The sequence below is a fragment of the Canis lupus genome, chromosome 18 (genome assembly GCF_048164855.1).
Source record: "Canis lupus baileyi chromosome 18, mCanLup2.hap1, whole genome shotgun sequence".
Taxonomy (NCBI): domain Eukaryota; kingdom Metazoa; phylum Chordata; class Mammalia; order Carnivora; family Canidae; genus Canis; species Canis lupus.
In genome coordinates, this window is record NC_132855.1 from 52,570,891 (window position 1) to 52,595,989 (window position 25,099).

The 25,099-nt window shown below is 39.6% G+C and overlaps 1 protein-coding gene across 1 annotated transcript in view; it reads left to right on the forward strand.

Moving 5' to 3' along the window:
• The window catches only part of SND1 (staphylococcal nuclease and tudor domain containing 1), a 420,606-nt gene that overhangs the window by 244,122 nt on the left and 151,385 nt on the right, over window positions 1-25,099 (forward strand). The window contains exons 14-15 of the mRNA XM_072784460.1: window positions 1,389-1,461; window positions 24,952-25,093. Of these exons, the coding sequence (XP_072640561.1) occupies window positions 1,389-1,461; window positions 24,952-25,093 (215 nt within the window). The remainder of the gene's footprint in view (window positions 1-1,388; window positions 1,462-24,951; window positions 25,094-25,099) is intronic.

A 25,099-nucleotide genomic window follows, 5' to 3' on the forward strand; every position in this document is an offset into this window, starting at 1 on the left:
TGTAAATGGAAAATTCTGACCCATTTGCAATTTCTAAAGCCGAAGCCCTTGACTCAAATTCAGAAGGAACTATGAGAATTCAAGGGACTGGGAAATGGTTTTTCTGTTAGCAGTGCAGATCAAAGTCAGTGTTTTGCTTTGTCTTTCTTATTGAACATCTATATCCTCCGTTTCCTACCCTTTTTAACGGAATAGGAAGTAGGTAGTAAGTTATTTCTGAATAGAAGGTATTTCAAATTAATTGAGGGAGAAATCTCCAGAGATGGAGGCAGGCAGGGATTGAGGGGCGGATGTTCACAGCCAAGTATATAAGAAATAAGACTGTGCCTCTTTGCATTGAGCAACACCTGCTCCATTTGGTATCTGGTTGGTTTAGAAAGTTAGGATCTCAGAGTAAACCCTGCAAAGTAGTAGCCTCTACTTCTGGTCATTAAGAAGTAAGAGCCTGAGCAAGGGAAGAAAGAAGTGTGGTTGCTAGTGTATAGTACAAGGATCCAACATACCCATCCTGGTCTGGGCAGTTTTCTCTACACTTTGTTTGGAATTCAGAAACTCTATAAAGGCTAGTCCCTGAATGTCTATTTCCCATTCTCTAAATTCAAAAACATTCCTTGCTTTTGGTCTGCAATATGTAGGAAGGTTTAATCTAATAGTGTTCATTGTTAACATGAATGATCACACCCAGTGATGCTTAGGCTTCTGTCCCTGAAGCTACCACTCAGGGGATTAAGAGATAAAAGATGGGAGATTGGAGCAAACCAAGCAGTGATCAGATATGTGACAGAGTTCCCCCACTACATCTGCTGTTGTAATCTGTTATAACCTGAAACTGATTTAAAATGAGGCTTAATGTCACTTACTGTAGCCTTTGCTAATTTTTTCCCCCACTTTTAAAAATGACTTTTCTGTACAGTACAGTGTTTCTTTGTTCAGGGCAACTTATCTTTCTACCTGGGAGGAACTTATTTCCATTAGAATTGGAACACTAACTGTATATTTTGCATTTAAAATGTTTTGTGTGATTAAATGCAGAAAGAAACATTATTACTTCTGTTTCTTAGGAGTGTGTTCTTCCAACTGATTCTTCTTTTGTGCCTGGAACAATGCCTTTAATTTGGAAACAAGTTCGGAAGCTCTCTCTGATTACCAGGCACACTGTTAGCTGAAACTAGCAGCCAGGTCCTTGGAACTGGGCTTAGAAGAGCAAGCTTGTCTTCTCCCCTCTACCAAATGCTCCTGCAGAGACTGGCTACTCAGCATTGTGCAGTGTGACTTGTGTGGTGATAGACCCCCGCATTTGAACGACCTCTCTTCTCACCCCTTTTTTCCCACCCTCCTACCCTTTTTAATGTGATTTGTGTATTGAGTTTTTTCTTCTTCCTTTACAGAGCTATTAAGAATGGCAAAGGATTGCATAGCAAGAAGGAAGTGCCTATCCACCGTGTCGCAGACATATCTGGGGTGAGTTGTGTCCCTGAATAGAGCTGTGTGGTTCAGAGGCGCCAAGAGCTTGGCTGCTTATTCACCAAAGGACTTCAGCTTATGTGTTTTCTGTAGCTCGTTTGTTTTCAGACACAGAATGTGAATTTTTCCAGGGCTGCTGCTTATGCATCTATGGAGATCCTGTTCTATATTCTGAAAAAGCAGAATTCAAACTAGGGCATAAAACCTCCTCCTGTCTCTTCACCTGAACTATTACTCTGTTGCCTTTCCATTTTTTAATTATGAGGAGTAAGACGATATTTCTTGCCAATTGTAGTAGGAAAAAATTACTTCCTTTTTTAATCTCTGTTTAATTATCGCTATGACTGGAAAGTCTTAATGGAAAAAAGTTAAGTGTAGATTTTAGGACAACCTTAAAAATTTGTCATAATTTCTTTATGGCTGCTTTTTCCTCTTGTTGCCTCTAAGTGGGAAGAATGTGTATGCATCCTGTGAGCTAATACATATAGATGATATAGAAGAATGGGAGGCATAAATACTTAATGAGCTCCCAAAAGGGCTGTGTCCAAGTGACTACTTAATGAATAGGACTTTACTTTTGCACATTTAGAATCTCTTGGCTGAAGAAGATACTTTTGTTATTTGAGAAGGTTTATTCATTTATTCAGCAAGTATCTGAGTGCCTATTGTGCCTGAACTGCTGTAGGCACTAAGAATGTGACAATGAACAAAACTGATAGAAGTCCTTGCATCCAAGTGGGAAAGGGGAGTGGCAGAGTCAGGTAGCAGCAACTGCTATGAAGAGAAACAGAACCAACTAGGGGAAGAGTGAGCCGCTTAGGTGTTGATTTGAAGGTGTCCAGAGAAGGTTTGTTGGCTCATCGGTTTACCCTCTCTTCCTGGGACACACACCATCCATTTCAACTCCATTAGTAATTTATGGTTAAGGAGAGGATCCAGGTCATGTGTAGGGGGCACTACATTGCCCAGGGAAGATGACTGAGGAAGGGCTAGTAAATCTTAGCATGGTTACTCAGGGAGCTTGCCTTGGGCACCCAGAAGAAAATGCTCCTATAAACAAAAGCTTCTTGAGCTCAGCCTGGCCCACGGCAGTGATGGATTAGAGTGTATTATCTTCTTGTTATGTTCTGTTCTCGAGCCTGGCTGAGACTTTGCTTATTGTTCCTTGTGATTGCTTATTATAAATGTGTCTGGCCAGCTGTCCCTTGCCTGGGTATAGCAGTACCATGTTCATTTTAAGCAATGGGATTCTCTTGAACTTTTCTTACTCTGACCGGTCACTTCAAACTACAGATTAAATAGTATTCCTTACATTGAGTGGACTTTTGTCAAAAAGTTGTGTGTCTGTCTGATGAGTGCTGTACATTGATACACATTCTTTGTAGCTAAGATTCCTCTGAAGCCCAGAAACCTGTTGGCAGTGGCCTTCAAGCCCTGGGTGACCAAGATGTATCTACTAAAGGCTCCTTGTTAAGAGGTGTGACTCCTGGCCTGCTAGTGTTAAGGCCTATTTTCCCTGTGGCTCACCTTGTCGTTAAACATACCTAACAATTGCCGTGTGTGTCTCCTGTGGTATTCTCAACAATATTTCCCTTAATATTCTTTTGTTGAAGATGGTGGAGTAATCTAAGGGCAATTTTTTGGCTGTTCAGATGGAAGGAGAAAAAAAAAAAAAACTTAGGTCAGGCCTGCACTCCAGGGCGTTCTAGAAGCTGAAATATGCCTTGGGGATGACGATACCTTTGGGCTGTGGAGTTCATGTTCTTGCTCACATTATCCATTGGCAGTGAGGTGAAGGTCCTCAGCAGATTTTTGAATGGAGTCACACTTGCCTCAAGTCTGTGCTTTTGGCCCTGCTAGTGTAGTATCCTAATGTTCTTTATTGCCATCTTCCACTCTTCTGCTTATGCCTTGAGGCGTTTGGGTGTTTTCTTTTTTTCCTTTTTTCAGCAAAGGTCTTAATGAAACTTGTCTTCATCCCCCCCCCCTTTTTTGGCTCCTCCCTCCCCAACTATAGCTCATTTTCTTTCCTTTTTTTTTTTTAATTTTTATTTATTTATGATAGTCACAGAGAGAGAGAGAGAGAGAGAGGCAGAGACACAGGCAGAGGGAGAAGCAGGCTCCATGCACCGGGAGCCCAACGTGGGATTCAATCCCGGGTCTCCAGGATCGCGCCCTGGGCCAAAGGCAGGCGCCAAACCGCTGTGCCACCCAGGGATCCCTATAACTCATTTTCATACATATCTTTATTCTCCTTTCTATCTTGATTTTGGAAAATTGGTTTGCTCTCATGTTATTTAAAAATACGTGTGAAAAAAAATTAAAAAAAAAATACGTGTGAGTTAAATCTCCCTCAGTTATCACATAAATAAACAAGGAAAGCTTGAACAAGTGTGAGAAAGTGAAAAGGCTGTTCCATTTAAATAGATGTCAGAGTGACCTTGTCTACCTCCATCATATATGATTCAGCTCTGAGTGCAGGCTTCTGTGTGTGTGCACCCCCCCCCCAATAGAGGAGTTTTGTCTTCTGCTTTTAACCCTCCCTTCTTTCCATTACAATGTTGTATTGACGTACGTGTGTGTTGGTCTCCCTTATGCCATTTCAGTGAAATGTATGGCTTTTCAGCTTCCTAAAGCATGCTGGTGATGTTACCGTCCAAGGGGGACATGCAAATAGCTTACAAGCAATGAAGACGACACCCTCAATACAGATACATACATGCATAATGGTTTTGTAAAAATTTCTGAGTTCCTTTTTTTCTCCTTCCTTCCTTCCTTCCTTCCTTCCTTCCTTCCTTCCTTCCTTCCTTCCTTCCTTCCTTCCTTTCTTTCTTTCTTTCTTTCTTTCTTTCTTTCTTTTCTTCTTCCCCCTCTTAAGTACAGGTCATGGTAAATGGAAGTGTTGGTTGAACTGATCAGATATGCAACATACTGCCAAAAACATTTAGTGTAGACCAGTATTTACACATAATGCCTCTTCCCATCCCAATACACATCCTTGGAATAAAAACAAGACACATATAAACTAATCACATTTTTTGTCTCCTAAACACCCTCAAGAAATATGCTATACAGATGATGTTATGTCATAATGAAATTTGTTCTAGGCTTAATGGCCTTCTACTTTTAGAGTTGAGTTTATCCTCATTGTCCATCTCTCTTCCTCTTGCACTTTCAAAGACGATTTCACTGTGTAATGGTCACGAGTCCCTTAAAAGGCCTTGTATTAACAAGAGTATTAACAAGAGTAAGGCCTGTGTAGCTGACTTCCTGTGGTAAAAAGGGAGTGTAGTCCCAGCATAGGAGTGGGAGAAAGAGTGCCTGCTTTGGGAAGAGAGACACTAGCCTTTGGGCAATGAGACAGGGAGGCCTTTTCATATCCGCTCACTGGCTTTCTGGGACTGGACTGGACATTTATTGGCTACTTGACATGCTTTTTAACTTCGTGTTCCGCTATGCTATTAGAGCCTTTTGTAGCACTTCCCATATTATGAGCTTGTTACAGGTTTTTGAATTTTCAAAAATGTTATTAGCTCCCAACTTTTGGGTGGTTCTCTCCTCTGTTGTTTTCTTGTTAATACAGATGATTTTTGCCACTAAGTTCAGCTGAGTGCTGTGTTTTCTTTCATTTCATTTCATTTCATTTCATTTCTTATTTATTTATTTATTTATTTATTTATTTATTTATTTATTTATTTATTTATTTATTTATTTTAGTGCTGTGTTTTCCTTTTCCTTTTTTTTTTTTTCCATAAAGATTTTATTCATTTATTCATGACAGACATAGAGAAAGAGGCAGAGACACAGGCAGAGGGAGAAACAGGCTCCATGCAGGGAGCCTGATGTGGGACTTGATCCCGGGTCTCCAGGATCACACCCCAGGCTGAAGGCAGTACTAAACCGCTGGGCCACCGGGGCTGCCCAGTGCTGTGTTTTCCATAAGGTATACAGCATCTGTGTGTAATACCAACTGAGTGAACCCCACCCCTTGGACAGGGATATTTTAATTAAACTTGGCTTTTCTGCATCTTTTGCATGTGTTCTCAGGGTACCACTAAGAAAAGAATACTGCCAGTCCAGTAATTTGGATCCTGAAGAAGTTTACTAGTTTCCTTTATTTCTGATGTTTCCAGAAGAAAGTGGTATCTTTGTTGTCTCTTCTGTAATCCTCTGGTTTTCCTTTAGGCCAAGATGTTCCTCCTATGAATTTATTTATTTATTTTTTTTAATTTTTTCCTCCTATGAATTTAAAACCAGTGGAAGAATTTGACAGGCTTGGCACTATATCAGATTTGTTTTGGAAGATGGTTCCGTGGTAACTGCTTCACTTTATAGGTTCATGTTTTTATTCTTCGTGTGTTTTGTCTTTCCTGGATCCCGTCTCCTCCCTTACCAGAAGACGAAAGTTGGAATGTGCGTGTCAGTGGAATATAAGGCTGTTTCTTATCTTAGCTTTATTATTGTTTTTGCTGTAGCCTGCTCTGTAATAAATACGATCCCTTCAGATAGAGAATGTAAAACAGGCAATAAAATGGGGCTGGTGCGTGGCTTACTGTTGTTCTGGTAAATCAGACACATCAGTTATTGTTCTACGGAACCTACCCACTCCTCAGGTCGCAGCCAGCAGGCACTGAGTTTTTCCTGCGCCTCCCTCCACTTCTTCCTCTTCTGTTGGTGTGTGAGTAGTACTCAGTGAGTCACACCGTCTGTTTCCCTCATCCTCTGTTTCCTGTTGTGTCTGTTCTTTCCTTCCTGGTGCGCGAGGAGTTAGGAACTTTGTTTTTTGACAGCAGTGCAAGGGGATAGAGCAGGGACCAAGCACCTTGTCTAGTCGAACTTCTGCAGGTCTGTCAGATGGAGTTTTCCTCCTCTGAACATCTCTGCCTCTTGATTCAGAGTCATGGCAGCTCCTCTGTTCATATTGCTATTGCTTGCTTTCCTTCCTTGTCTTCAGTAAATCCTTGTGTCTTTTTTTATGTTAAATGCTGCTGTGTTCACTTGGACTTTGGTTCCTTGCTCTTATTACATGCGAACTTTCTGGTAACCTCTTTGTGATGATTTTGTTGGACATGCGTAGTATTAATAATAAGAATTTCCTTAAAGCAGAGCCTGGAGTGACCCACAGGCTAGCTCTGGGGATAGGAAGTAAAAGGCAAAAATTTGGGTCTCTCTTGCTCTAGAATATCACGAAAGATGGGCTTATAGAATTGACCAGTGAGGTTCTAACATGAAAACCTCAAGGATCGAAGTTATTCCTTTTAAGATAAGTAAATAAGGGTGCCTAGGTGGCACAGCTGGTTGGGTGTCTGTTGGTTTTGTTTCAGTTTGTGATCTCGGAATCCTGGGATTGAAATGCCCCATGTCAGGCTCTGTGCTCAGTGCATAGTCTGCTTAAGACTGTTTCTGCCCTACTTTGTTATTAGCTCTAGTTATTTTTATAGTTCTTTGTTATTAGTGTGTGTATGCTCTCTCCCTAAAAATGAATGAATGAATGAATGAATGAATGAATGAAAATAGGATTTTTCTTCAACATCATCTTCTGACATTTTCTTTAGTTCTTGAGTTTTCAGTGTCTTCTTATATAAGTACTGTCCTCTTTTCCTTAGGGTATTTAAGCTATCTTCCTTTTGTAAGAGACTAGGGGCTCTTTACAGAAATTCTCTTTCCCTATTTCCCCATGAAGTTGGGCCTCATTGGAAGAGTTAAATAATAATATTCTTTTTGGCTAAAGAGAAATTAAAAGTGGTTTGCCCAGTAAGTGTAAAGAAGGTGAAAGCCACACCATCACCCAGAGGCTATGTAAGTTAAGTCAATGTGAAATTAGTTTTCCTTTCATGTCTTCTGGCCCACATGGATAAATAGTCTTGCATTAATCTACAGTCTTCTTCAACAACCCTTCTGTTCTTTCAAATCACTGTATCTTGATGGCACCATTACTCATGTTTGTTATTTTTGTCTTGTTTAAATAGCCCTCCCTTCTCTTACTCTTTCTTAGCCTCAGAGCTTGTTCTAATGTCCCTTTTTGTACCAACTACACAAGGCTGTGGCCTGTGGTTCTGTCTGGTGGGCTTCTGTGACCTGGAGGTTTGTTTAGCACTAGAGCTCCATTCATAGCATAGCCACTGACCCCACAGGTGGGCTGTGCATTTGCCACCCTGGGGAAATCCCACAGGAACCCTCACTGTCTGCTGACCTTGCTCTCTAGAGCCAGCATGATGTGCTTCATAGATATGATGGCCCCTTGTGGGGAAGCCATGATTAGTACTGGTGGTAGGTTCTGGTGGTGGTTTTCTTTCATTTCTCCTATATATTTAGAAGGCCAAGTTGTTGCTAATCTAGGGGAAGGTATCACTCCTCTGTTTCCTTCTTCCGCTGTCCCCACTCAAAGTTCTTGAACTTGAAGTGGACTGCGACGTGTATGCAGCTTGTTGACTTGGATTCTCGTAGCACAGAAACATGTACTGCAGCCCTGTGGCACAGGGACCTATGATGCCAAATTGGCAGCTACTCTGGAAGTTTCTCAGCTGCTCAGATGGATGGGTGTCTTTTCTCTTTAACTTGTTCCTCTTTTTCCCCACTCCTCCCCTCCAGAGTTGGATGTTTTTAAGGTGACCTTGATTGTACTGGGGGAGTCTGCTTTCAGCTAGTTGCTCTCCCTAACAGTTGAGGGCATTGCTTCATTGTCTTTTGTCCATTGTTCCTTTCAGCCATAGAAGTCCTTTGTGGCCAGTTCTTATTTTTTTGAAGCTCTTTATTCAAACTCCCCAGAACTGCAGGGGTATCCCCTTCTCCTTCTAATGAAATTTGAAAGGATTTATGCTTTCAGTGGGCATAGGAGAGAAGTCTTTCTCAGACTGAGTGAGTTTCTCAATGAAAACTGGAAAGAAATGCTGGAATTGTTTCAAGATTGTGTTTCAGTGTTTACCACAATTCGTGATGGTTATATTTAAGGCACCTCCTTTTACAAATTTAATCCACTTTTCCACTGAGTTCTGTTCTTTTTATGTGTGTGTGCATGGTTTTGTTAGTGGCAATACATTTTTTGTTTGTTTGTTTCTTCGTTTTGCACCATAGGGCACGAGATTTAGGACATAGTATCTCATCTTTAGTTGGGAGTATCAGAAGAAATTATTAAAGATTTTGGGACAGGCACACAGATGACTCGGTAATCTTTCAGTAGAATTCTGGGTTCTGCCTAGAAAACCCCTGGGGGTTATCTGATTCTGTCCAAGTCTGTTCTTTTGTGTCTGGGCAGTTTTGCACCTCTGCAGAGAGAGAATTTAACTTGTAAAAGCCCATGTGATGCAAATGATCTCCTGCTTGTACAAATGTGGTCCTATACTTAACACACAGTTGATTTCCACCCTGTAAAAGAAATAATTTCAAATTTTACATGTTCACTCTAGTTTTACTGTACAGTTTTGCATCTTTTGTAAATTCACTTCTGTGTCCTAGTTGCCTATATATATATGGTCCTCAAATTCTCTTTTGAATAAGTTGTAATATCTTCTTGGCTCCCTCATTAATTTGTGGGTTAAAATAAATATTTGATGTGTTCATATTTTATGTTTGTATTAAAGTTGTGATTTGGAGATACCGAGGTGGCTCAAACAGTTGAGTGTCCCAAGTCTTGATGTCAGCATAGGTCTTGAACTGAGTTCTGAGTTCAAGCCCCACACTGGGCTCTGTGCTGGACGTGGAGCCTACTTTAAATAAATACATACATACAGTCCTGACTTTTCCCTTTTTGGGAATTATTCTTTAAAAGGGGAAGCTATTACAGAAACAAGAGAGAACTAGAAAACCAATTTATAAATTGGCCAATAAGAGATCATGTAATCATGTGCTTTGAAAGGCCTTTATTTTATTGCCTGCTATATGCCTAGAAATGTGAAGATCCATTTGGTTGTGATAGTAATTTTTTTTAAAGTTCTAAAGTGAATCTCTCATCTACAGAATGTGTGGTTCTATGCCTGTACCTTACTTGGTCTGCCATTATGTTCACCAGTAGGCTTTTGTTGTAGAAAATTCAGGCACCATAGCCAATTGAAGTAAAGAGATTGGACATTGAAGACCGGGCACAGTTTGACATTTGCTAAGTGTGTCCCAGCTGTGCAATTCAGCACCTCTGAAGAAACATCTGATCAAGTGACTTGCCCAGAGGTGGAGCACTATCAAAGACAGGCATTCTTAATTTGTTGTTTCTGATAATAAAACCTCTTCTTTCCAAAATAATCAGACTCGATATGTCCCTGCACTGAATTCTGTTTCAGGAAGTTATCTGCCTCAGATTTTTTCTGATTCCCTTCTGATTCTTTAACTATGACTTCAGGCACAGGAATGCATGCAAATGAGCCCCTTAGAAACAGGGTCCTGGCTTTCATTTCAGTGTCCTGAGCTCTAATAATGACTCTACTTTCTTCCTTTGTTCAGCATGAGGAGAAAGAAAATTGAGGGAGTTGAGGAGCATTTTTTCCAAACAATGATGTGACTTCCCTTACTTGCTGTAGGTGCTTATTTTGAGTTGCGTAAGTCCCTAAAACCAGATTTTGAAGAATTTGCTGGGAACCAAACAGCCTCCCTCTTAGACTAGTCTGCAGGGCACTAGTACAGTGGCATAAGTGTCTATGATGTGCTTGGAAATAGAGACTTTGAGACTGTATGATGCAATGGGGGAAAAGAGGATATGACGAGAGACAGAGAAAAAGAATGACAATCTATGCACTGGTCACTCCACTGAAGTTTTCCAATGTCTTTGATCCCATGATATTTCTAGTCACGCAATGGGCACTGCTAATCTGAAAGCTCAAGTGAGTTCTGGTAGGAAGGATTCTGAGCAAGGATCTACAGGGAGTGGTCTCTAGGATAGATTTGGGTATCAGTTCATGGTCTTGAGTTTTCTTTCCCGTTCTCTGGGTGCATGTGGGTACTGTTCTTTCATTCTATTTCATGGGTCCAAATTGGTTAAATGAGCTCATTACAGGCGTGGCTAAATAAATGTTAGGGTATTTTGAGGGCAAATAATAAAATTTTTGATTCCCAGGTTCAGGTGTGTGATTGTGTTGTCTTCTCTGTCCCATGGCTGCTGAGTGATGTGATAGAACTTGAAATATTTCTGACCAGCCCTGTCTTCACTCTCCACTTCACCATCATAACACTAATTAGCCCTAGATTGAACTCATTTTGTCCTGTGGCTATTGCTTATATAAACATCTCAAAATAAGTCATTTTAGAGTTTACTCGTATTTTAAGGCTTTATTTAGCATGCTTCCAACATATTTCCTACAGAATATATTGTACAGAATTTTGGACATGAATGCAATGTTGATGTCCAGATAAATATCCTTGAATCAGAACTCAGCCTCAGCTTGAAATTACCTAGTAATTTTGTGCCTCGGTTCTTCAGAAAATGGTGTTCTCAGGAAGAAATGATAAAGTTCCTAAGACAGTATCAGATTTGGGAGGTGTCTGAGAATAAAAGCTATTACCAACGTTTTGAATTTAGAGTTCTGTTGATAATACATTACTGCAGCATGCCCAAATACTTCACCCATTGTAAAAACTATTTATTTTCTTTCAGGTCATATTCAGTCTATACATACCCCTGTTTCAGTTTCTCAGTTCTTAACTATTTTTTTTAAGGTTTTATTTATTCATAAAAAACGCAGAGACCTAGGCAGAGAGAGAAGCAGGCTGCTCACAGGGTGCCTGATGTGGTACTCGATCCCCAGACCCAGGGTAATACCCTGAGCTGAAGGCAGATGCTCAACCGCTGAGCTACCCAGGTGTCCCTGACTGACGATGTTATTAATTAGCATTTCTGGAATGGGATTTCTTCTTGGAGTGCTGTCCCTTCTCTCCTGACCTTGCCTTTCTCTTCCTTCAGGGCATCTCTCTTCTTCCAGGTAGTTTCCCCTTTTTATTTTCACTGCCTTCTGATCAGGCCTTTCTTCAGCATTTATATAATCATTTACTATCATGATTATGCATTTATTGGTATATTGACGGTAACTATTCTCAAGTTGAAATGTGCAGTGGTTTTCCTCACTAGTTTCTAAACTCCTAGGAAGGGGAGGTCTTTTTTGTATCTCTTCACAGAGCCTAATTTAGATTTGACTTGCTAGTATGATGGCAGATCATCAAAAAGCAGTATGATACCGTTTTTGGAAAAATATGTGACCCTTGCTGCTAGGTACAGGGTTAACTGTGTTAGTTAAGTACCCTAGAAGTGGACAGGCTTATAGAAGGATTCCATGTTTACCACCATATAGTGGCACTATGGAATCCTGAGTAGTAGCATGGGTCCAATATCTAATGACCCAAGCTCAAGTCCCAGCTCCATTCCTTATTACTTTGTCACTGTGAGGTGGTGATTTTACCCATAACTCCATGCCATAGTTTTTCCACTATGAAATGAATAATCATGGCCCTTACCTCATTAGGTTGTGGTATGAGCAAATGCCTTAATACAACAACAGTACTGTTGTTAAGAGTACTTAACAACAGTTGACAAGAACAAGAGTTCAACAGGATAGTGGTTCATTTGATGGTGATTATTATTATTAAATTGCTGAGCATACAGAAAGTCTGCTATAAATGATAACTACCACCATCATCATCAGTTGTATTCTAAACTCTCCATCCAATTCAAGTCGCAGATCATAACCCTCCCTCTTCTGAGTTCTTTTACCACCTCTTTATCTCTTTAGACATTTAACATATACCATCTGGCCTGTTTTTAAAATGCATTTGTCATGTTGAGTCAGTGAATGAATGATCAAACAATAGTATTTATCAACTGCTGCTTATGTCAGACACAGTGCCGGGTGTTGAGGATGTAACCTTGAACAAGACGGTTACAGTCCTTATAAGGCATATGCAATTCTTTCTATAATTACACTTGTGCTAGTAGTGAGTGTGTGTGCTCAGGGCCCAAACTCATTCCACATTGTCAGAGACAGTCTTTTAAATGATTTTAAAATGAGGTCAAAGAAGAAGTTCGTTGAATATCTTGTTCAGGACTAAAGAATGAAATTGTATGGGATCCCTGGGTGGCGCAGCGGTTTAGCGCCTGCCTTTGGCCCAGGGCGCGATCCTGGAGACCCGGGATCGAATCCCACGTCGGGCTCCCGGTGCATGGAGCCTGCTTCTCCCTCTGCCTATGTCTCTGCCTCTCTCTCTTTCTCTCTCTGTGTGACTATCAAAAAATAAATAAAAATTAAAAAAAAAAAAAAAAAAAAGGGAAGTTCCTGAAATAGGAAGTTGCTTAGGTTCAAAAGGCAAGGCCATTATTGCTGGAATGTTGAAGATAGTGATTGGAATTAAGACAGCAAATGATTGAAACATTTACTTTGTGATCCTTGAGGAAAGATTTTGAAATTTGTCTGAAAAATAATGAGAAATCGTTAACAAGGGAAGAACTAATTAGGTCAGCATTTTATCATTATATCTCTGTATTATGATATACTTACCCTATTGCCCCTACCCTGGCTGCTTTTGGATATAGACTTGAAACAGTGACTTTAGGACACTAGTTACTGGAGGACTAGACAGTGGCTGGAACTGGGGCTGTGACAGTGGATGTGGAAAAATAAATTTGACATCTAGTTTGGTGGTAGGACTGTTAGAATTTGGCCATTGCTTGCATCAGGGGGATAAACCTGGGTGTCAGACATAAGCACTCTAAGTGTCCAACTACAAATATTGGGTGATTGGTAGTACTGCTTTTTCCATATGAGAAACACTGGTGGTATAGATTTGGTGGGGGCTGGGGGAGGCACTAAGAATTTCTAGACATGTTAAAATTGAGGTACCCATGAACCATTCAAGTGGTCCAGAGCCCCAAAAAGTAGACTGGATTCATACATGAACTTAAGGGCTGTATATATATGTGTGTGTGAATATACAAAGTTCCCAGAGAATATCAAGAGAAGAGTTCCTAGGCCAAGCCGTTTATCTCCAAAACTTAAAGATCATGTATAGGTGGGATGTCACCCACCAAACAAACTTTGAAAGGTGCTTTCTGAGCTATCAGAAAAATCCTAGTAACTAGGAGGAGAGAGCCTTACAATACAAGACTTGACCATCTTGCTTTAAGGTCAAGAAAGATGAAGATCAAGAACTGTCCAGTGGATTTAGTAACACCGGTTACTCGTGGCTTTAGTTAGAGCAGTTTTAACTGCCTGAAGGGGCATAGGGAGCAAGAGCTAATTGTCCCAATTGGATTATCCCCAAGAACAATGTCTTGCGGCTCTATGCCATCACTGTTGGGGGTTTCCTAAGAATAGCAAGTAGATAAATGTGTGTAATGATGGTGTCTGTGTAGTTTTCTTTTTTTTTCTTTTTTTCTTTTTTTTTTAATATTTATTTGAGACAGATTGCGAGAGAACAAGCAGAGGGGAGCCATAGAGGGAAAGGGAGAAGCAGGCAACCCACCAAGCAGAAAACCTGACTTGGGACTCGATCCCAGGACCCTGGGATCAGGACCTGAGCCAAAGGCAGATGCTTAACCGACTGAGCCACCCAGGTGCCCCTCTGTGTAGTTTTCAATGAGTAAGAAATCCAGAGTATCCATAATTACATACGTACTCTTGAAGAAAGATATGACAATGATGGGAGAACCCCCAAATTTCTTTGGGTATCTTGATCAAAAAAACTCTTTGTCTGAATTGCCATTAACTCATGCATTCTGGGGTACATGGTTTCCATTGATAAGCTAGATCCTGAGGGTCATACTTACAGAATCCCAGTACCGTATCCACATGTGATGACATCAAATCAGAATTATAAAGTCACTAGGTGAGGCAGAGTTAAATCTGTTTTTGTTTTTTTTTTGTTTTGTTTTGTTTTTTGTTTTTTAGGAGAAATTAGAATTCCCCAGTATATCCAAAACACTACATTTCAAACTACCCTTTTCTGTAAGGGTAGTTTCATTACACTTTAAGCCTATTATCACTGTGGAAAATATTGAATTGGGCTCTTAAAAAACCAGAGAGACAGTTATCTGACCTGAATAATTTGTGAGTTTGTCTGGGCAGAGCTGAATCAGCACTGAATGTTAATATATTTTCTTTGGAAAACAAAAACTTAACACATTTCTGTACCAAAGATTTTCTGTCAATTTTTTTTTGTTTTAAATGCATCAAATATAAATAAGCCAAAAGAAGAAAATGATCTCTACTACATCAGAAAATTTTTAATAAATATACATCTATTTAATAAAAATATAACCCTATTATCAAAATGTAGGTTTTTAAATTTTATTTGCCCTCTCCTTCCCCCTCTTTAAATGATATAAACTATTTTCAGGAGAGAAGCTTTGTTTTATTCTTAACTACACAACACCTTGAACAGTGCCTGGCACATAGTAGGTACTTAATTGCTTTTTCCGGTGAATTTTATTTTTCCACATGAATGCCTTCTTGAACCATACTTTTTTTTTTTTTCTTTTAAGGATTTTATTTATTTATTCATGACAGGCAGAGACACAAGCAGAAGGAGAAGCAGGCTCCATGCAAAGAGCCTGATTCAGGACTCGATCCCAGGACTCCAGGATCACACCCTGAGCCAAGGGCAGATGCCCAACCGCTGGTGTCCCTTGAACCATACTTTTAATGTCTATCTGGTCTTCTTGATGTACTGTAATTTATTTCATCAGCATTCTGTTCTTAAATATTTAAGTTATTTTGATTATTTTTTCTTTCATAAACATTTTGTTCCTCTAGCTAATTCATAGTCTGTAATTATTTTCTTAGAATGATCCCATAAAGTGGACACTTATGCCAAAGGATGCATGTAGGTTTTTTTTTTTTTAACATCACCTATAAATCTTTACTGAGTGAAATGACTAGAGTTTAGTTTGATATATTCAAAATACTGATCACCTTCTGTCTTAATTAGTAATAAACTCCTGCTGTAATAGTTGTCATTTTTCTCCATATCTCAAAAACTAGAACTTCCTCTCCCAAATCTTTTGTCTATTTTTATTAACTCTAAAAACGTAGGACTTGGGGATCCCTGGGTGGCTCAGCAGTTTAGTGCCGCCTTTAGCCCAGGGTGTGATCCTGGAGACCCGGGATCGTGTCCCAGGTCGGGTTCCCTGCATGGAGCCTGCTTCTCCCTCTGCCTGTGTCTCTGCCTCTCTCTCTCTCTCTCTCTCTCTTTCTCTCTCTCTCTCTGTGCCTCTCATGAATAAATAAAATCTTTTTTGGTTTTGTTTTGTTTTGTTTTGTTTTAAATAAAATATTTAAAAAAAAAATAAGATTCATTGAACCTAAATTGCTATGTCTCCAGGCAAAAATGAATGTTCAGAGTACTTTAAGGAAATATTGGAATCATTCTAATCCTTTAACCTTTTATAATATTTATTTTGATTTCTTAAATTTTATGTCACAGATTGCTTACTGTTTTTTTTTTTTTTCTTTTTTTTCTTTTTTTTCCCTTTATCCTTTTCTGAAGTTTGGTTCTTATCTCAGGTGGGGTAGAGTTTAGCATGACATCAATTTCCTTGCCCTTGAGTTCTTGATTTGCCCATGAAATGAAACTTGTGCTTCATCAGACAGTCTTTTAAATTCTTTACTTTGCACATATTAATTATCTCTCAAGCCATTTTCTGCTTCTGTAATAAATTCTTACCTCTTGCCTATAGAGACTTTGGAAGTGATAAAAATTGATCTAAAACTTTACAGAAAAAAATGTATTTCAAATTTGTTATTTTTTATCATGGCCTTGTAATTAATATCCAAAACAGTAGACTGGTTGGTCTGCTTTGTTCCAGATTCTCACTGTCACCTGCCATGTATAAGCTGTGTTTTTAGACTAGTCTCTTGTCCTTTTTCCAAAAATGTTCAGGATGTCTATTATGGTTTTCCTATAAAGATTCATCATTTCATTCTTAGAAAAGTAACAGAACAGTTGTTTTAAAGATTTTACTTATTTAAGAGAGAGAAAGTAGGAGGAAAAGGGAGAGGATCTAAAGCAGACTCCAGGCTCAGCCTGAAGCCCAGCGTGGGACTCTGTCTCATGACCCTGAGATCATGACCTGAGCCAAAATCAAGAGTCAGATGCTTACCCGACTGAGCCACACAGACGCCCAAACAGCACAGTTGTTTTAAATGTATATGGTCTTTTTCTGTTATCATTAGTTGTACTTATTTTTATCAGTTTGACATAGAAATGCTTCCTTTAACTATTTTTTTAACCAATTTAATTCTTTATTACAAATCATATGTCTACAATTTGAATAAATTACACGGTTTTTTTTTAAAGTATTTAACCTGAAAATAACTGGAAGATATGTCTTCCAGTATGTGAAGCTCCTCTAGTTTCCTTATTACTATGCTGATGGATTATAAAAGGAATTTGTCTGTTGACTCAAAGTACTTATGAACAGAATAGTGTATCTCCTGAATAAAACTATGAAATCAATACTATACTTACCTGACCTCAGAGAGAGAAGACATTTTCTACGTGAAATAAGAATAGGAATTTTTTTTTTTTTTTTTTAATGGAAAGGAAGTATACCAAGAAAGAAGTCATGGATCTAGGAAGCACAACCCAGGATAGGATGTGAAGGGAACGCCCGGGACATCCATTGTGAGGCAGACCTCATGAGGCCATCATGCAGAAGTCCGCAGGAGAAAGGAAGGGAGCACTCTAAGGAGGGCTGTAATTTACAGTCTTCCTGAACACTGAATATCAATTTAAGAAAAAATTGTAATAATCTGGCGGGAAGTTAGAGTATGGAGAAATGAGAAAAGGGATGGTTTGGGATGGGAGAAAGGTAGGTTTTATTTGTGGAAACTTTTTTGGACTTTACCAATTACAAGTCATAACTTTTAGGTAATTCTGTGGATTGGCAGACTTGAGGAAGGACATCCCTTGGCATACCACCCTAACGGGCTTCACACGCTTCATCCAAGTTAGGGAAAGAGGATTGAATATTGGAAGAAAGCAGGGTTGGATAGTTGATAGTTTATTCTAACTAGGTAAATACTTCTCCACTATTTGTATGAGGCACACATATACCATCATCTGCTCTTTCAGTGCTAAATTTAAAGTACAAAAAGAAGTCTTGTAGAATAAGCCAAGGGCATTGTATTTCCTATTGATGATAAAATGCAGATTTTTCCACTAAAAGGCAATGAATGGTTAAATTGAATGGTTATCACAGTATAATTTCAGCTGGTTAAATTTGGGAAATTGAAAGTCATTCAGTAAAAGAATTTCTGAGCTAGTATAGAATTTTCATTTGATAGAGAATTTGATATTATTTTATTCACATTAAGCCATATGACATGATTTTATTTCAAGGTAGAAAAGAAATGTCATTAAGCCATATCACATGATTTTATTTCAAGGTAGAAAAGGGTATGTACTTAGTAGTACTTTTTTTTCTTTATTTGAACAAAACATTTCCTCTATTTAGCCAGTTGAGGATGGCATCATGCTTTCCTTTAGCTGTTGCCAAGAATTAATACTTTCTTATGCTGCTTTTGGGAAACCAATAGGATTTTTTTCTATACTCTTCTAACCTCATGATTTTTCTCATCTAAACTATTTTCGGCTTGAATTTTTTAAATAATTTATTGAACAGTTAGAAGCATTAAAAGTGTTTCATTTTGAAATTGTTCCTCTGAGATACTTACAAACTAGTTGACTAAGCAAAAACACTTTAAGTTAAATAAAACCTTAATTTTTTTTTTAATTTTTATTTATTTATTCATGAGAGACACAGAGGCAGAGACATAGGCCGAGGGAGAAGCAGGCTCCCTGTGGTGAGCCTGATGCGGTACTCCATCCCAGGATCCCTGGATCAAGACCTGAGCCAAAGGCAGACGCTCAACCACTGAGCCACCCAGGCATCCCAAAAATCAAAATTTTGTATAGGCTACCTATCTAGGCCAATTTTTTTTTTTAATTTAAGTATAAATTTGAAAATTTAGGTTTATCATTTGTAGTATATAATTCTATCGGTTTTGACAAACATGAACATTTTGAGAAGGAACATATACGTGTAATCATCACCATAGTCAAGACAGTAGAAATATTGGATCATCCCAGAAAATTCTTCCATCCCCCTTGGAGTCAAACTCTAGCCCTTCCCCCAATCCCTGGCAGCCACTGATCTGTTTTCTGTTCTTATACCTTAACCTTTGCAACAGTGTCCTATCAATGGAATTATGTATTTGAGAGCCATCTGTGTTGTTGGCCATATCCTTTTTATTGCAGAGTAGCATTCCATTGTGTGAGTGTACTGCAGCTGGTACTGCTCCCTCCTCTCTTGAGGGAGCTTTAGGCTATTTCCAGTTTGGGGTGAGTACAGATGAAGTCCAGGCCATATTTTGGGCTACCCAAATCTATTTCTGTAATTCAATTTGACTTCTTCCTAGTCTGGCTGCCATGATTGCCTATCAGAATGCTGTTTTGCCTATTTTTCTTCTAAACACAGGTTGTATCTTCTCATCTTGGCATCGCCAAGCCCTGCTTGCTTTTATCAGTATTAGACCCTTTGGAAAGAAAATAGATAGTGGACATTTTCAACCAAATGCAAACATTTAGAGACACCTGTTCTTTGCAGGTCTCCAGCAGGCATATCCTCAGAGTTTCTTTCAAGTCTCATTACAGAGAAATTGCTTTTCCTCCATATTTGGGGCATGAAGCTGCACTTGTACTGACATGCTCTGCAGCTCTCTTCCAACTTGGAAAGCACACCATGCTGCTCCTTCTGCCCTTTGGTCTGTCCTTAGCTTGCAAGTTTGGAAGCTTTGCTTAGCCAGGCCATCCTAAGCTACTAATTGCTAAAGGAGTAGAGCCAGGGGATCCCTGGGTGGCTCAACAGTTTAGCGCCTGCCTTTGGCCCAGGGCACAGTCCTGTAGTCCCAAGATCAAGTCCCACATCGGGCTCCCTGCATGGAGCCTGCTTCTCCCTCTGCCTGTGTCTCTGCCTCTCTCTCTCTCTCTCTCTCTCTCTCTCTATCATGAATAAATAAGTAAAAATCTTTAAAAAAAATAAAAATAAAGGAGTAGAGCCAGGGGAAAAAACAGAAGGTTGTATTCTCTGTTGAGGGTGCCACAGATTGGAACACCAGCTTCCCAAGCTCAAAACTGTGTTATAGCCTTAGTGCTCCTGAGATTGTCCTCCTGATTCATGCTCCCAGAAGTGGAGCTCAGAGCATGAAGCCTTGCTTCTCCTACGCCCAGATATGTTGGAGGTCTGAGTGAGATTCTGTGCCAAGCAAGCAAATAGTATAAGAAACTAAACTATAGACAGCACTTAATGAAAGATTATTGATGACCTAGCTTCAGCACTTTATTTTTTTCTCTTGTTTCCTTGTAATTTTGTTGGTTTTTCAGTAGAGCATTTTATTCTGGGTTCTCTGCTATGTTCACTTCATTCCTATTAAACTTGACCCTCACTGATGTTTACACCCTCAGTTCCCTCACACACACCTCACCATGAAACACTGATAAACTAGCCAGAGAATGGTGGTTTCAAATTTTTAGGTACTCTCTGGTAATGTTGGAGCTGGAGGGCATTCCCAAGTATCTCCCTCCAGGGTCCCATTTATATCAAGAGATTATCATGTTGTACAGCTGGTTCCTCACAGAATCACAGCCTCATTCTGCGAATTAAAACATTAGTGGTGGCCATAGAGCCCAGGTTGTAAATAAGAGGAAGAGCGTGGAGCGATGGATGGTTTTTCTGACTTTCTGGTAGGGGGTATATTTATAATTTGTCTTCCACAAGCCTGGGGAGGCCTGAAAAGATCTATGAGTATGGCCTGGGGAGGCCTGAAAAGATCTATGAGTATGGCAATGAGTTATCACAGTACCTTCAAAAGCAAGTGTGTTTAGGTCCTATCCTTAGCTATTAGTTCTGATCTCCATGCTCTTTTCTTCCCCTTTATATCTGTTCTTTTGTACAAAGAGCTTCTGCTGCTTCAGTATTAAAATTGGTTGGACCCAGACAGCATTGTGCTCTAGAGGCTGTTTAGCCTCTGGCCAGCCCAGTATAGAGGATAGTCAGCGCTCACAGGGGAGAAGCCTTCCTGTTTTGCTGGAGTGGGCAGTGCAGGGTTCTGTTGTACTGCCAGGCAGCTGCTTCAGGTTTGATAGGCCTCTTTCAAATTTAGTTTCTCAAGTGCTGGTAGAGTACCCCCATGGCACCCTAATAAGCTCTGCATGTGTTTGTTTTAGTTCTTTTTGCTATGATGTTAATCAAAGAGTGATTGTGATGATGAAAACTAATTAGTGAGCTTCATTATTAACAGTTCCCTTTTGAGACTTGCCCATGATAATCCTGATTAATGGTTAACTAATAGGTTTACTCTGATTCCCATTTCTCTGTGCTGTTTTTTGTGTTGTGATGTTTGCTTCTCACCAGTAACTACGTTTATGCCTACTATATGGATATTTTCAGTAGGAAAATCATAGAATTCACTTTGCTAACATTCAGCGCAAACTGACAGCCTAAATCCTGTTCCAGAAATCACAGAACTTTGATTTATGTAAGTTGTGCTCTTCTAGGATACAGAGGACATGGGTGTCTAAGTAGCATATATGTCACCCTCAGTCAGTCCTGTGCATGCCATATAAGGATTCTGCTTCTTCTGCCTCTGCCTCTCCTCTACCCTCAACTTTCCCACTCTCCCAAACTTGATGATTCATTGTACTAAATTAGTTTAAACACCTGTTTGCTTACAGAGCAAAGGTACTTTATAGAAACAGATTGCAGTCTGACTGCTGAAGGGCATTTTTTTTTTAAGATTTATTTATTTATTCATTCAGAGAGAGCGAAGAGAGAGGCAGAGACACAGGCAGAGGGAGAAGCAGGCTCCACGCAGGAAGCCCGATGTGGGACTCGATCCTGGGTCTCCAGGATCACACCCCAGGCTGCAGGCGGTGCTAAACCGCTGCGCCACCGGGGCTGCCCTGAAGGGCATTTCTTATAGGCATTAACACATATACCTATATTTGGAAGAGGTATGGCCTGACAGGCCAGACATAAGGACAGAGGAGAAGTGTGTAATTAAGATGTCTTTACAACGTTTCCCTCTAAGGATCATCCTGCCTTTTTTGGGGTCAGTCCAAACCCCGTTTCAAGAAGTCTGAGGTATAGATATTAGCATCCTTTGAAATGAAGTCACCCCAGGCACATTTGTTGCACCATTACTTTCTCAATTTCAAGGTGCATTGAGGAGGCAGAAACATTCCTTAAAGAGGTGCCATCCACAATAGCAAGTTAAATTTAGCTAATGCAACCTTAAATTAGCTTTTCTAGGATTACAGGAAAATACTTATGTATGGTTTGTTTTGGAGTGCAGGTAATGTGAAAACTAGCAGTGCAATAAAAAAGGACTCACCTGCTCAGAAGTACAGTTGCTTCTTGATTATTTACACCAGTGGAGGGGAATATTGGTGCAGAAAACTATAGCTAATTTATCTGCTTGGATTCTTAAAGCCTTGAACCAATGTCATGCCAGATAACTATGGTGGGTAGATTCCCAGGCCTCCCATGCAGAAGTCACAGCATGGAATATCTGTGGAGGAGAGTCTCTGCAATTAGACTAGACAGAAATATTTGATAACTGAATAACCTTAACCTTGGAATGAGCCTTCTGTGCCATAAGTTTCAGTGTTGTTATCACTTTAAATCTGAGGCCTTTAATCTTTAATTTTAAAAATACCTTTTGGAGTTATAAGGTTATAAAGAAACTTTTGATTTCACTAAATCTCACTAGGTGCTGCTTCAGGATTACTGGAGAATTTCAAGTGTCGTATTAATGATGTCATTTGAACTTGCTCATTCTGCTGTGCTTAAGATCCACTTGGCTGGCATCTTCAGTTCCTCACTGGGGCCTAAGCTTCTCTCTTACACTGCTTTTTATAATCAGGTTTTCTCTTATTTACGTAGCATTGAAACTTAGAAAGGAGTGTAAGAGACTGAAGCACATCGCCGTACTGGCATGGGCTCTTTGGAAGGCAAATCAGAGTTAAACCACATTCAGTCAATTTTATGGTACTAACAATCAAAAGCCCTAAAATAAATTCCATAGCTAAATTAGCAAGCAGGGAATGATGTATGGCTACATCACTTGAGGCAACTTCTCAGTCTGATTTCCCAGTCTTTTCATAAGAGCCACTGAAACATTGTAAAAGAACATGCCAAGCAAAAGAAGCACTTGAGATGACAGGGAAAGACCGACACCATTGTCTGCTTGTGATAGAGATTTGAAAGAGCTGACATCTTCTGGTGCTTACGCTCAATTTAATTGACATGATAAGAATTTTTTATTTTTAAAAATCTATGAACTTGGGTGAAATTTTGTATTTTTTCCCATAACGGATTGTTCCTAGGCATATCATCTTTAAGCCTTTAGAATGATGAGGGGGCTGTGTGTCCTGTCTTGCAGTTTGGCCTCTGGAAGTAAACATGGATAGTTGTGGTGGGCTTTTACAATTTGTTTGCATTCCTTCAGTTGTCATAGTTGGCTTTCAGTTCTAATCTTTGTCATCATCAGTGGCATGTCACATTCTCTTTGCTATCTTTCCATATATTGTTGTTTCTGGATTAGGACTATTAAATTGTAGGTTGAGATTTAGGGGTACTTTTTTATATATAAAAAAAATTTGTTTTAATTGCATGGCTGGTAGTAAGGTACCTTCGTTTCTCCTTGGTTCCCACTCTGTGAAATGATCTCTTGGTAAAGTAGGTAATCGTTTAGCAAAATAGGATGAGAGGCTGCTCCAACCTTCTTTTTGTATTAATACTTATGTATGCGCGTGCTGCTATTATTCCTACAAGCACTTTTTCCCCCTCCAGATAAATACATTCATATGACAGTGAGTAAAAGTCTGTTTCTGCAAAATATAGATTACTGCAGTTTTGAGGGGAAAGGCCCTCTCTTCAGAGACACTATATTGCCTCATGATTTGCGATAATCAATTTGATAATTGTTGTTGACTTACTGGTTCAGCTCATGAATAATGTCCCAGATTTAGACTAGTGTGGCAAAAGGATTTTAATCAGGTAGTGCTTTCTCTCCCATGGAGTATTTGTCTTGCTTGACTGTTCTGGACTTCAGCCAACTGCCAGAAAGGCATTGTGCCACTGTATGTGTATAGTAGAATACATGTTGCTTAAGTGTTCATTGGGGGAGTTCCCAACTCGCTAAAGCTCATTGTTACTTTACCTTTTACCAATGTGCCATTAGAGACACTGAGAATGGATGACTGTCTCTCCTTTTCTCTGAGAATCTGTTTGAAGGGAAGGATGAATCTCATTACTATAAATACTGTTTTCATCCCAGCCTACCTCACTGCTTCTGAATGAGAGAAGCCCCTCTGGCTTCTGTGAAAGCTCTCAAATACTTGATGGCTTGTTAAAATTTCATTATCTAATGTGCATTAATTTAGATACAATAGCTCTGTTGCTAGGAGCAGAGTCAGAAAGGAAGAGCTTGGCGGATTGCAGGCTGCTTGTGTCGCAGGAGTCAGGAAAGTATGCAGAGTTTGCTGTCCCTGGTGGGAGTTTACAGTTCTGGCTGGGCTGAAAACCTTGGAAATTCTGACATTCTCTGACTACTCCCACAGCACATGCACTGTGATGTTTTGGTGCTTGCTTACTCCATCTGTTTAATGAGCTTGAAAGACCAAAAGGATTTGAAGCTCTGTAGCTGAGAGCTCTGAGGTTCAAAATGTCCATAGTTTGGTTATTCTTGAGGGTAGAGGGCATGCACTTTGTGTTTTATGTGTGAAAAAAAGTTTTAAAGTGCTACCTGGTTTCATGTGTTTTTCTTGTTTCTATTATTGTTCATGCTGACATGATGTGGTATATGTCCCCACCCGGCATGTCCTACTGTCAAAGATTTCCCAGGCTAGGATCTAGAATAGTATGCTCATGTCCCAGCTCACTCCTGAAAAGCCGGTAGAGCAAGGCTTGCTGCATAGGCACCCAAAGAGGGCTGTATTCTTCATGTTCAGAAACAATGAGCTCTGAATCTACATAACCAATTAATGATTAAAGGTGAACTGCTTGGGTTTCTTGGGAAGGGGCTTTATATAACATAGCCTGGAAGTCACTCTTTTTTTTTTTTTTTTAATAAAAATTAAAAGTTAAATTAACCTCCACAAAAGGTTAGAATTAGTCTTCTCCCATCAATTTTATTGAAGAAAGAGAACCTTTCTCACATCCTGTGAGAAATGAAATTTTCTTTTCAAAGCACCTTCCTAACTTGAGTGCATAGTAACAGAACAGAGGGAAGCACTCAGGATGTTCTGGAAACTTCAGATTAACTCTGTTTCTTCTGTGGGAGCCACATGGGTATCTTGACTATGTCATAGTTTCAGAATTGTCTGATTTTTTTCTAGGATTATTTGCCAAGCTTTCTATTGTCTGCCAGACTTTTTGCCCTAGAACAGAGAGAAAGAATCATTTGCTCAGATTCTATTACGTCTTTCTAATGATTCTTTTCTTCTGTCCACTAGGATACCCAGAAAGCAAAGCAGTTTCTGCCCTTCCTTCAGCGGGCAGGTCGTTCTGAAGCTGTGGTGGAATATGTCTTCAGTGGTTCTCGTCTCAAGCTATATTTGCCAAAGGAAACTTGCCTTATCACCTTCTTGCTTGCCGGTAAGT